The 12,415-nt window shown below is 52.4% G+C and overlaps 1 protein-coding gene across 3 annotated transcripts; it reads left to right on the top strand.

Annotated features, from left to right (window-relative positions):
- Positions 1-782: 782 nt before the first annotated feature.
- On the top strand, positions 783-10,253 carry LOC128329365 (enkurin-like). Of its 3 annotated transcripts, none has more exons than XM_053260406.1 (6): positions 783-938; positions 3,018-3,115; positions 4,562-4,710; positions 6,759-6,985; positions 8,763-8,909; positions 9,768-10,253. In XM_053260406.1, exons 2-6 carry the CDS (start codon positions 3,054-3,056, stop codon positions 9,939-9,941), a joined length of 759 nt encoding a protein of 252 aa, XP_053116381.1. In that variant the 5' UTR covers positions 783-938; positions 3,018-3,053; the 3' UTR covers positions 9,942-10,253. The 3 variants fall into 3 exon arrangements, with proteins under 3 accessions (XP_053116381.1, XP_053116380.1, XP_053116382.1); XM_053260405.1 differs by having other exon boundaries at positions 812-956; XM_053260407.1 differs by having other exon boundaries at positions 851-904.
- Positions 10,254-12,415: the final 2,162 nt, after the last annotated feature.

Here is a 12,415-nt window from a genome sequence, read left to right on the forward strand (position 1 = left end):
AATTTAACGGAACCATCGATTTTTGTTAAGTTGGTTACATATTCTGGAAACTCCTGTGCTGCGAAATGTGGCTTTTCCCCACGGGGGACTTGAGAGAGGGCTGCCTCCCCCTTACAGGGCACTCTTAGCTCTGAGAAGATGCCGGGCTGTGCCGAGACACCTCAGTCTCCGCCCTAAGACTGATGGGCTGCATGCGTGCCTGATGTACCCTTGGGGTACATGTTGTACCTCCTCTCAAGATCACCTTAATTTTAGTTAGGGCTGCAACCTAGTAGTAAAGTAAAGTAAAGTAGTGCGTCAAGTCGGTGTCGACTCCTGGCTCCCACAGAGCCCTGTGGTTGCCTTTGGTAGAAGACAGGAGGGGTTGGCCGTGGCCTCCTCCTGCACAGTATGAGATGATGCCTTTCAGCACCTTCCCGTGTCACTGCCGCACAATATTGGTGCTTCTCATAGTTTGGGAAACATACCAGCAGGGATTCGAACCAGCAACCTCTTGCTCCCTAGGCAAGTTACTTCCCTGCTGCACCATTAGGTGGCTTAACCTAGTACTAGGTAGTGTTTTTTCACCCTACAAGGCTTGGCAGCCTCATGACATCATCACCAGGCCCACCCTGTGAATCCCGGGTTTTCAGGTGCCTCCAGGCAGACAACTGTACCGTAGGCTGCTTTTGGTCTTCTGGCGATCAGTCACCTGGGGTGATGTGTTCCATCCTGGCTTGTTCTCCATGCTGGGAGAATTGTGCAAGCAGAGGGTGGGGGCTCTCTCTGTAGATGCTGGGAGGGCCCCCTCCTCTCCTCTCCTCTCCTCTCCTCTCCTCCCTCCCTCCTGTTGGAATCCCAACTGCCATTGCCGCTTCAGCTGAGGAAGCATCGGACTTGATCAGCCCCAACTCCATCAGTAGCAGTTAGTGTCGGAGGGAAGGACCCCAAGAGAAGAGGTGGGCGGGAACATGACTGTGAGTGGGCCACTGCTTGCCAGGCCACGGACCCAGGTTTAGCAACTGCCTGTTCTGCCTTGTGAGCAGGAGGACAAGAAGCAGCAGCAGCCGCTGGCCAAAGACCCCAACCCAGCCTGGTTCTAACTATTTGCTGTTGGGTTTGTTGATTTCTATGCAGGCCCCTCTGGGAGCCTTGGCAAGTGACGAGTGGGGTAGCAAGGCCTATTCCATTAAAACACTTAATGGCAGATACTGATCTCAAAACTTTGGTGCACTCACTGGTAACTTTGAGGCTTGACTACTGCAGTGCACTCTATGTGGGGCTGCCTTGTGTGGAAATTTCAGTTAGTTCAACATGTAGAGTGGTCTCCGGGGTTTCTCAGAGAGACCATATTGTTTGTTTGTTTGTTTGTTTTAAATATTTCTATACCGCCCCAAACCTGCAACTCTGGGCAGTTTACAATTAAAATCATTTAAAACATCAAATCAATTAACAATTAAAATCATTTAAAACATTAAAAACATTTAAAACCCAGTATTAAAAAATTTTAATTTAAAATTTTAAAACTATGAAACTAATTAAAAGCCTGGGAGGTAGCTTAGTGCTGATTAGCACTTCGACGATCCAGCTGAAGCACCCTGCCTCCTGGGCTGCCGCTTTGCGCAGAGCATGAGGCTTCTTTGCAAACGAGGCTTTGCAATGACAACAAGAAATGCAGAGAGAGAGAGAGAGAGAGAGGAAAACCTGTTTCCTGCAGTGGCTCCAGCATGCCTCAGCTCCTGAATGACGCCAGAAGGGAAGTCCTGAGCCTTGGTTGCAAGCGACAGGCAGCCCTTTGCCTCTTCATTGGACCGGCGTCTCGAATGGGGCTAAACGGTCTGGAAACAAGCTGCGCCCTCCCCCAAGTCTGACCGCTTCTCTCTTTGCCTCTCTGCCTGAGGACAAGCCGTCGCTCTCCGACTTCTCCAGTGGCCTTCCAGGCCCCTGAGATTACTTGCCCCACCCCGTTCTTTATTTAGGGTTTGTCACGTGAAGTTGAGTTAAAGCGGTTTCCCCAAAAGCTGGAAGGCAATCCCCACAGCAGCCCAAAACACAAAGCAGGGGAGATGTTGGTTGCCCCGCCCCTTGTGTCTGACATCAGGCACAGGGGGCGTGGCTTAGGGCACTGGAGCACCCGCGATAAGGGGACTGGTTGCCAGTATGTTTCCAGGCAAAACACAAAGCGCTCGTAATTGCCTTTAAAGCCCGAAATGGTTTAGAACCGGGTTACGGGGGGGGGGCACCTTCTACAGTATGATCCCCACCACACATCAAGGTCATCCAGAGAGGTCCCTCTCCGGCTGCCCCCAGCTCGCTTGGTTTTATCTGCTTTTATGTTTGTGGGCTGCCTGGAGCCATCTAGGTGAGGTGGTATAGAAATTAAATAATTTGATTCCATGTATCTCCAGGCTTGGACAGTCCCTGCCCAACTGCAGCAGCACATGGTCACGTGGGGGGTGGAATGGGGGATTCCCATGCAATTCTGACTTCCTACCCCACCCCTGTTACTTTGAGTGGTGTGGGGGGAACATAGACAGACCCACGCCTCGCCCCATGATGAGTCAGCAGACAAGCGGCTTTCATCCAGTCTGGCCCCAGCGGTTCAAGGGTCTCAGTTCTAAATGATGGATTCCAAACTGACATTGCCACATAATGATTATTATGTGTGCCAAGCGAAAAGGCAGGTTTCAGAGCGGGCTAGTTGGTAGGATCCACTGCACCCACCCCAGCCCTTTGGTCCAGCTGCTGGGAGGGCCCGGCACTGTCTCCCCCACCCCAAAAGGGGATGGGCTGAGACCCTTCATTCAGGAAGTAGGCCTGTGCAGAGATGATGCTCCTCCTGAGACTGGGGGCTGCCCCACTCGTCGAAATTGGTCTCTTCTCCCCCATACAGAGCAGTGGGTCTGCCTACTTGTAGACGGACTCCCCGCACCCCACCCATGCACTGCTCCTTCCTCTACTGGACAATATTAACCAGTAGTTCTGATGGGCAGTTCAGGGAATCCTCTGTGCAGCCACTGAAATCCATTCCTCTGCAGGACTTTCTCATCAGTCGGAAGACGGCCACAGGTGGGATGGAGGAGTGCATTTACAATTTTTTGCCAGTGCCAGTGGAAGTGCCCGTCAAGCCACCCAGGTATTGGGGGGGGGGTCAGAAAATGCCACGCAGGCATCAGCCTGGCAAACGTTGGCACGTGTCAATCAGGAACACAACTCCCACCCAAGGAGAACGTGTTGCAAATCCCAGTAGAAGAAGAAAATAGGGCTGTTCTCACAACAATCACGAGGGTAGAAGAAGCCTCTCACCCTAGTCCGGGTGCTGTGCGTGCCTGTCGTAAATCTGTTGGCACGGCTGACCAGACAGGATGTACTATCCCTCCAGCTCCACTTCTGTGAGTCATGATGGAAATTCTGTAGAGAAGAGTAGCAGCTTAGCTACTCAAACCAAAGCGCCCCCCCCCAAAAAAGACTCTCAAAGATAAAGTAGTATAAGCCCCTTAAAACTAAACTAGGTACCCCCCTCTACAATAACTGAAATGAAGGAGCAAGGAAGGAACAGAACAAGGGCAGGCTGAAACAAGACAGGTTGAACAATTAAAATATGAGGAACACTGTCTGTGGAAGGCAACGTTGCTGACAGTACTGTCCCATGAACAATGTCTGCTTAACATAAGGCTCGAGATAACTGGCAACCAATCAGGCTTTCCTGACTCAGCATTTCTCTTGCCTCTCCTGTGAGAACATGCGCCTGCGTGTCTCCCACAGAGCCTTTCTCTTGAGACGTCTTCTTAACACAGGTGAAATTCCAGCTGCCTCCTGGTCAGTCTCCTCAGCCCTCCTCTCTGCCAGCTGCCCAGATTCCCCTGCCTGCTGCTGTGCCAGCTCAGCTTCAGAGTCTGTTCTCACAGCCAAGTCCTCCTGCTGCGCTTCTGAGCCTGCTCTCCCGACCAGGTCCTCCCGCTCCTCCTCTGACTCTTCTGACTCAGAGGTCTGGGCCATGACACCGTCCCCAGTTGGGGAGTGGGCACTCCTCCCCTCTGAAAACCCGACAAGCCCTGCAATTCTGCCAGCAGCCTGGCCCGGCCAAGAAGCTGCCCCACAGCATGGCAGGCAGCACCATCCCCCTGGAGCAAGGGGTGAGTGGCCAGATTCCCCCCCCCAGGCAAACATGGACCCCCTCCTTTCCCTGGTTGGCCAAATTCACAGAAAGGAGCAGCAGCTGGTGCTGTGAATCGCAGAGGGGGCTCTTCAGGAGGGTGGAGAGAGCAGCAGCGGAGGGTGGCCTCTGTGGCTGCTGCTGCTGCTTCGGCTCAGCTCCGTGAGATGCACCGTGTGTGTGCACAGAGCCTGCCTGGGTCCTCCTCTCTGCTCCACCGGGTCATATTTTGCACTCATCATGGCATGTCAGACTTGCCATTCTGCTAAGAAATGTCGAAGCAACCCTTTGTCAAATGGCCCCTTCAACAGAAATTCTGGCATTTGGCAAAGGGGATGTGGTTAGGTGCCATGGTCTGTGAGGGAAGAACGCAGCTTCCTTGCAAGTCTTAATTGTTGTTGTTTCCATCTCTGCTTCGCATCAAAGGTATATCTCCACCTTCAGACCCCGGGTGAAATTTGAACTTGCAGAGAAGCGGACGGCGCCATGCAAGTCCATGGGGCTACCCAAGCTCCAAGTCCCCAGTCCCAAAGATTTCCTCCGGAAACATTCAAAGGAACCGAAGCTCCCCAAAAGTAAGCCGCCCACAGAACAATCCACCGTCACAGCTGGTGCTCACCAGCCAGGGGGCTGCCCAAGAAGGCGCTGTTGCCTCTGCTTCCCGGCACCTCCCAACCTGGCCTGGCATTAGCGAGAGCTGTGCTGCCTGCCGGCTGGCCTGCTGTCTCTACCGGATGGATGGCCAGCCTGCAGGCAGTGCAGGAGACAGAGCAGCCACCTGAGCTGCTGCTGCCGGGAACCAGAGGCAGCCTGGCCTCCTGTGGAACCCCCATCCTGGCTCGTTAGGACACGTTGATACTGGTTTTGTGCCCTGCTCTGTCCCAACCTGCTTGTGAAGTCTTGACCTGGGTTAAGAGTCAAGATCCTCTGTGTTGAGGCCCTTTCAGAAGAGTGCCACAACCACCCAAGGGCCACCAGGTTGGTATGTTCCACTTTCACCTTTGATCTTGAGAAAGATCAAGAGCCAGCATGGTGCAGTGGTTAGAGTCTTGGCCTAGGACTCTAGGCCAGCCACTTATCTCTCAGCCTAACCTACCTCACAGGGTTGCTGTGAGGATAAACAGAACCATGTACACTGCTCTGGGCTCCTTGCAGAAAGAGCGGGATATAAATGTAGAGATACAAGAGAAGTCGATGCTAGGCATGGGACAGATGCTGGACATGGGCCGCCTCGTGGATCTGCTCCATTCTTCCTGGGCATCTCTGCATTCTCCCGTGTGAGGCCAACAGGAGGCCATTCTCAGCTTGCTTTCGAAATAAAGCTAATGTGTGCCATCCAGTCGATTTCGACTCCAGGCGCCCACAGAGCCCTGTGGTTGTCTTTGGCAGACCACAGGAGGGGTTGACCATGGCCATCTCCTACGCAGTCTGAGATGATGCCTTTCAGCATCTTCCTAGATCGCTGTTGCCCAATAGAGGTGTTTCCCATAGGCTGGGGAACATACCAGCAGGGATTCAAACCGGCAACCTTCTGCTTGCTAGTCAAGCATAACTCTCTGGTTAATTGAGATCATCTCAGGCTTTGGCCCTTTAAGGTCCAGCAACAGAAGAGAAATGTGTCCTTCCCAAAGTTCGCACTGGCCCAAAAGAGACACCGTGTGGCGTTTCATCTTGAAGAAGCAGCCACTACTCATTCCAGGCAATGGGGCCAGCCCCATTGAAGAAGCTCCGTGATCCAGCAGCTGAGGCAGGCCCAGTGATGTAGACCTCAAGACTGAGGTCGGTCCGTTTAGAGCAGTGATTCTCAAACTTGGGTCCTCAGGTGTTATTGGACTTCAACTCCCATAATCCTCAAGCAAAGGCCACTGAGGCTGGGGATTATGGGAGTTGAAGTCCAATAACACCTGAGGACCCAAGTTTGAGAGAATCCCTGGTTTAGAGTTTGGGGAGGCCGGGCTGCCATCACCTTTGCTTTTGTCACCACCTTGTGGGCATCAAGGTGGAAGAAGCAGCAGAGCGGCTAGTAAAAGCCGCCTCAGGGCCTGCTTGGACAAGCCGACTCAGTCCTGCAGTCCTGACTGGCTGCGGACCCCCAGGGTTTCAGGCAGGTTTCCCCCAGCCTGCTTTTCTAATTAAACAAACCCAAAATAACCCACATCAAAGCAGCAGATAAAACCAGGAAAAGCACAAGTGACTCTGTTGAAAGCCTTGGAGGAAAAAACATTGTAGCCTGAAGACTTTTGTACTAGTACAACCACCTCACAAGCCCAGCTGGGGGGGGGGTGTCCCATAAAGGAGACAGCCCCACTGCAGGGGACTTTCACTTCTCTTACAGAAACGCTTTTGGCTTCTTCCCTTGAAATTCTCAGGCGCTTCTCCCTGGAAGGGGCCCTGAAGTTCGCTTTGAATTTTGCTGTTTTGAGATTCCAGGGCCAATCCCGTATCCAAAGAAAGCAAGGAGGGCAAGGGGGACAGGAAGGGGGCTGAGAGGGAGGCAGCAGGGGGCCCGCCTGGGACGGAAAGGCCCCTCTTCTTCACAAGCCGTGCAGGGGTCTCTGGGCCTTCTTCCTTCCAAGATACGAGCGAATTACCACGGCTGTGGTTTCTTTTCGAAAATGAACAGGGACAAGACACCAAGGCACGATGAAGCCCCGAGAGCCGAGCGTGCCGCGAAGGACCGAGCACCCGCTCATGGGCATTCAAGGGGAGAAGGATTTCATCTCCACCAACGCAGCCCAGGCCGTCATGGCTGTGGCCAAGAAGCCGCTTCGGGCCTGTGTCGACATGCGACGTGGAGACCGATTTCTCATTGACGATTCGGGGCTTGTTAAAAAGTACCTCAAAAAGAAGGTCGGTGTCATTGCGCAGGATTAAATGGGGTGGGGCAGCCACTGAAATGCACTGCTGTCTTTTCCTGCTTGTCTATTTGTCTTCGTTTTTGATTTTAGCTGGGTTTGGATTTCTTGGCGTGTGCTTTTGATTTTGATTAAAGCTGCATGGGCTGATTTTGGGAAGAAAGGTAGGATAAAAAGTGTTTCTTTAGAATATATCTGTATCATATATTTGAAATAAATTGATACGGATATTATGCTGCATATATAATCTTTAAGGTTCCGAAGCAACAAAAGAATTTTATTTGATGAACCATCTGCCTATTAATGGTAGCCATTGTGGCTATGGATGATGGGAGTTGTAGTCCAGCAACATCTGGAGACTCAATTTGAGAACCCCCAATGTTAATTTAGTAAATATACATATATGCATTTGTATGGTACAAAAACCTCAATATAGGAGCCTTTTCAGATACAGATGGAAGTTTGAAATAACTCACCATGAAAGAAAAACCCAGGAACACAGGAAGCTGCCATATACGGAGTCAGAACCTTGGTCTATCTAGCTCAGTATGGTCTTCCCAGACTGGCAGCAGCTTCTCCAAGGTTGCAGACAGGAATCTGTCTCAGCCCTATCTTGGAGATGCTGCCAGGGAGGGAACTGGGAACCTTCTGCTCTTCCCAGAGCGGCTCCATCCCCCGAGGGGAATATCTTACAGTGTTCACACTTCTAGTCTCCCCTTCATATGCAAGCAGGGCAGACCCTGCTTAGCTAAGGGGGGCAGTCATGCTGCTTGCTACCACAAGACCACCTCTCCTCTCTTTGTTACGTTTGCTAACAACTCAAGTTGTTGTTGTTGTTGTTGTTGTTGTTATTTTACATTTATATCCCCCTCTTCTTGCAAGGAGTCCAGAGCAGTGTACCTAGTTAAGTTTCTCCTCACAACAACCCTGTGAAGTAGGTTAGGCTGAGAGAGAAGTGACTGGCCCAGAGTCACCCAGCAAGTATCATGGCTGAATAGGGATTTGAACTCAGGTCTCCCTGGTCCTAGTCCAGCACTCTAACCACTACACCACTGTGGTCATTAGTAACTTCCTGATACAGGTACCTCTTCTTGACCCTCCTGCAGTGAGGTTCTGGATTAATGTCTATTGTGCAAACATGGGCCTCAAACCCCACCTCCAACACATTAAAAAATCAGCTGGGGGCATTGCTTGAGGGGGAAAGAGGCAGGCAGAGGGTCCCTCCCTCCCTCCTTCTCCACGGGGAACTGGGCCCTCCAGAAGACTCTTGGCAGAAAAGTGGCCTCAGGGTAATTTGTGCAGGTGGCTGGGCTGGAACATCCTCTGTCCCTAAATGCCGTTTCACCTCATGGCTGACCACAAAGCAACAGGCCTCCGTGCAGGCTTGTCAGGCGACTGGAACCGTGTGTTTTGCCCTTGGAAATCATCAGGGAATGATCTCCTCTGAGATTCATACCACCCCGGCCTGCCAAGAAGGCCTGGCTCCCAATTCCCTCCAGGCTAGACAGGCACAAACCCATCTCGCTCGGCTGTAGAACATGGTGAGAAGTCGCAATGGCCACTCAGTCCAGAGTAGGATGTTCATTTTTGTAGTTGTGACATCCAAATCCGTCTTTCTCAGCGAACAATTACCTGACAACTCTTATTGACCCTTGTCGCATGATGATTTCTTCGCACGTCTGCTTGCGGGGCATGTTATGGGGCAGAGGGGGGGGGGCTGCCGCTTCTGGTGTACCTGCCCTGCCTGGTCACCAGCTGTGCTTCCCTTGTAGGATTTTGGCATCACACCCAAATACATAACAAATCGGACCAAGGCAGCCGAGAGAGCCCAGGAGGAGTCTGTCGTCTATGCCAGGGAGGCCCTCCGCCGAAAAGCCCCCAGACGGATCTCCAAAGAGGAAAGGGAGACTCTTCTGGAGGTGCGTCCTCCTCCTCCTCCTCTTGGAGGGGACTGAGAGTGTTGATGCAGCAGCCAAGCAGCCGGGGTGGGCACGTTGGGGCTCGATGGAATTCAAGGCCAGCCACACGCCGAATGGCGCATGGCACATGGCATAAAGGCTGGCCTCACCGTTCAGTGCACTTGGTCCATCGTGGATGTTTGTGCCGCGATCGTGTGGCTACTCAGAGCAGGGTCCGCCGATCCCGCCCATGTCTCCTCTGCAGCAGCTCTCCAAGGCCTCAGGCGGACCAAGCTCTTGCCCAGCCCTGCTGCCACTGAGATCACACCACATCTGGAGATGCCAGTGCCTGCAGACCCTCCAACCCGATGCTTCCGACAGGGGCAGACTGAGGGCTGTTCCAGGGTGCACATGGAGCGCACGGGCCTCTTTGGGTGCTGGGGCCACCAGGGGCTCTGTTGCACTTCCCCCCCCCGCTCTGCCCCACTCCTGCCAGCTTCGCCCCCTCCCTGGCAGCGCATGATGCACAACCACACTGCTCATTCCCAGCAGCGCACCATGCTCCTGCAGCCCGTCACCACTTCCCAACTGCTCGCCCCTTGGGGGGAGGGATTGGCGCACCGGCTGCCTGGCCGTCCCCTGGCTGCTATGCCATGGACCTACCAAGCAGATGCCCCATCCCCCCGTCTGACCTCCACTCCCTCGTCACAGGACTCTTGTTGCTTTTTGCCCCCATTTGAGGTTCCCCTCCTTCTGTTGATCTTGTCCACTCTCTCAAGTCTTCCCTACATCAGTGCAGGTGAAAGATGAATTGTATATCACAGCTGCATCCCTGAGAGGAACCCTGCTGAGGTTTTGTTTTCCATGCAATTTGTGCAGGGCCTGAAGACGAACTGGGAACAGATCAACAAAGAGTTCCAAAGCCTTTCCGTCGTGACAGACACGATTCCAAAGAAGCTTAACAAAGAGAAACTGGAGCTACAAATGAAAGAACTAGAGCATTATATCAGTACCATTGAGAAGCACAAGTTTATCTATGTTACCAACGACTAAGGATGCCGGCAACGCGAAGCACTTTTGAGTCCTCTCCACTCCAGTGGGAGAGCCTGGCACAGACTCCAGTCTCTCTCGCTGGAATTAGTGGGGCTCACAATTGCTTGGCTTTGGGCAGTTCATCCCCCCCTCAGTTCACACACACACTCTTTCAAACTTGAGGTGGAGGGAGCTGAAAAACACTAACTTGTTTGACAAAAGAAACATAGTTAATTTTATTTTTTTTCTGCATGTTATGAGTTTTGAATTTAAAAGTATTTAAACATGTGCATAGTTTTACTCTGAAATAAATTTCCATATTGGTTACACTTACTATCTATCTATTTTTATAAATTGTGTCCTGCTTTTGGACACATGTAGCCCCAAAGGGTGCACCATTGAGCTCACAAACTATAAAAACGAATGGCCAAAAAACGAAGTTAGAAATCCAAAGCCCAGTCATCAAAGTCTCACAACCATTAATAAAGGACCACCAAGGGGACAGATCTAGGACATACTACATGCACACGTGGATAGATTAAACTCTGTTTTATAACCCCCACCTCCTTTTAGGACATCTGAGACGGGCATTTAATAAAACAATTCAAACAGGAACAGAGGAAGCTGCCATCTACTGAGTCAGACCCTCGGTCCATCTAGCTCAGGACTGTCTACTCTGACTGGCAGCTGCTCCCCAAGGTTCTATTCTTCTTTCCCAGCCCTCCCTGGAGATGCTGCCGCCAGGGATTGAACCTGGGGCCTTCTGCCTACAAAGCAGGGGCTCTGCCCCACTCCCCCACCCCCAAGCTTTGCCATTTTAGATCTAATGAGGTGGAGATTTCCAGATTTTACAGAGTTGTGTCTATTAGCTAGTCTTGTGACAGATGGTGATGACTAAAGAAAATGCCGAAAGGGACGACTTTGACTCTCCCCACAAAGAAGCTCACGAATCAGCCTTTCCAGCCCATATGGGAGCACCCACAACATTATTTATTTGTATGTTTACGATTATTTTTAGGCTGTCTAAATATATATATATTTTTTTAAAATATTTTAGGCAGCTTAAATATTTAAAAAATATGCTAAGCACCATTCAGTAACAATAACCACCACAGTGGGAGTAAAAAGTGCAGCCAGCTCAGGCCCGTCCAAAGGCTCCTCTGTGGCCCGAGAGGGCTGGGTTGCTTTGGGCAGGACAGGACCCCTCCGTGGCGGGGGGGGCTGGGAAGGGGCCCCGGGCTGGAGTTCTGAAGGCTCCCCGGACTGGCCGGCCTGAGGGGGAAAGGAGGCTTCGCAGCCAGCCCACCATGCTTGAGGCGCACCCAGGCTGGAGTGGGCCCGGAGAGGAGAGTTCAAGATCCCTGTCCTGGCCCAGACCACGTGGGGAGGAGGGGGGTGCGTTTCCCCCTCCCTCTCTCGTGGCGCTGGGCTGGAGCTTGGAGACCCCGTTCCGACAGAATCCCGGACTTCTGCACACCAGGCAGCGTGAAGGGGCAGAAGCGACTGCCCTGTGAGGCTGGGGAAGGAAGCGTCAGCCATGAGGTCTGATGTGAGTCAAAGAGGAGAAGTTCACGGGCAGGCAGCAGTGGCCGGTCAGTGGCTCTTTGCCCCTTTCTAGGGGCTTCTTGCTCACCACAAGAACCCCTCCCCGGCCCCCGCACCCTGTGGCCAGTCCTTCCATCCCTGCCGGTGTCTGCTAGGGATGGAGGCTAGAGAGGGGTCCGGAAGGGCTTCTGTGAGTCTGGGGAGCGGGGGGGGGGGGTGGATCATGCCTAGCAGCAGCAGCCGATCTTCAGTCAAAAGGATCTTGGGCAGCAGAGCTCAGGAAGGCCCTGGAGAGCCGCTGCCAGTCAGAGCAGACAAGTCTGGGGTAGATGGGCCAAGGGTCTGGCTCAGCAAACAGAATCATTTCTTCACATAATCAGCTTATGGAATCCACTGCCACAAGATGTGGGGATGGCCACTGCCTCAGATGGCTTAGAAAGGGATTGATTCATTTCATCATGCTTAGCAGCAGCTTCTCTACAAGACAAAGAAGGGAAGCAATGGGTGAGATGATGACAGGCAGCCCTGAGGAGGGTGTCGTGATGTTGCTGCAGTGGGATGCCAGCTTCAAATCCACCCCCAGCACAGGACCTCCAGGGACTGTTGCTGGTGTCTCTCTTACGTTTCTTTTAGATGGTGAGCCCTTTGGGGACAGGGGGCCATCTTATTTATTTGTTATTTCTCTCTGTAAACTGCCCTGAGCCCTTTTTGGAAGGGCAGTATAGAAATTAAATTAAATTAAATTAAATTAAATCAAAATCACACACACATTCTGGAACAGAATTGCCGTCACTTGCTGGTGGAAAACCGTGCGCTTCTTGGGTGGGGGATCCCAGGAGGGGGGCGCCACTGCCACAAAAGCCCCGTGCCACAGCTGCTCCAGAGTAGGCCTTGTCCTTGTCCCGCGATTGGGCTTTTGGAGGGATCTGGCCAGCTGCGCTAGCTGGCCC

This window comes from Hemicordylus capensis, chromosome 6, assembly GCF_027244095.1.
Source record: "Hemicordylus capensis ecotype Gifberg chromosome 6, rHemCap1.1.pri, whole genome shotgun sequence".
NCBI classification, from domain to species: Eukaryota; Metazoa; Chordata; class Lepidosauria; order Squamata; family Cordylidae; genus Hemicordylus; species Hemicordylus capensis.

Coding starts and splice junctions, on each gene's coding strand:
- LOC128329365 (XM_053260405.1), top strand. Junction 4,711..6,758: donor GGAACCGAAGCTCCCCAAAA/GTAAGCCGCCCA, acceptor GAAAATGAACAG/GGACAAGACACCAAGGCACG. Junction 8,910..9,767: donor AAAGGGAGACTCTTCTGGAG/GTGCGTCCTCCT, acceptor CAATTTGTGCAG/GGCCTGAAGACGAACTGGGA.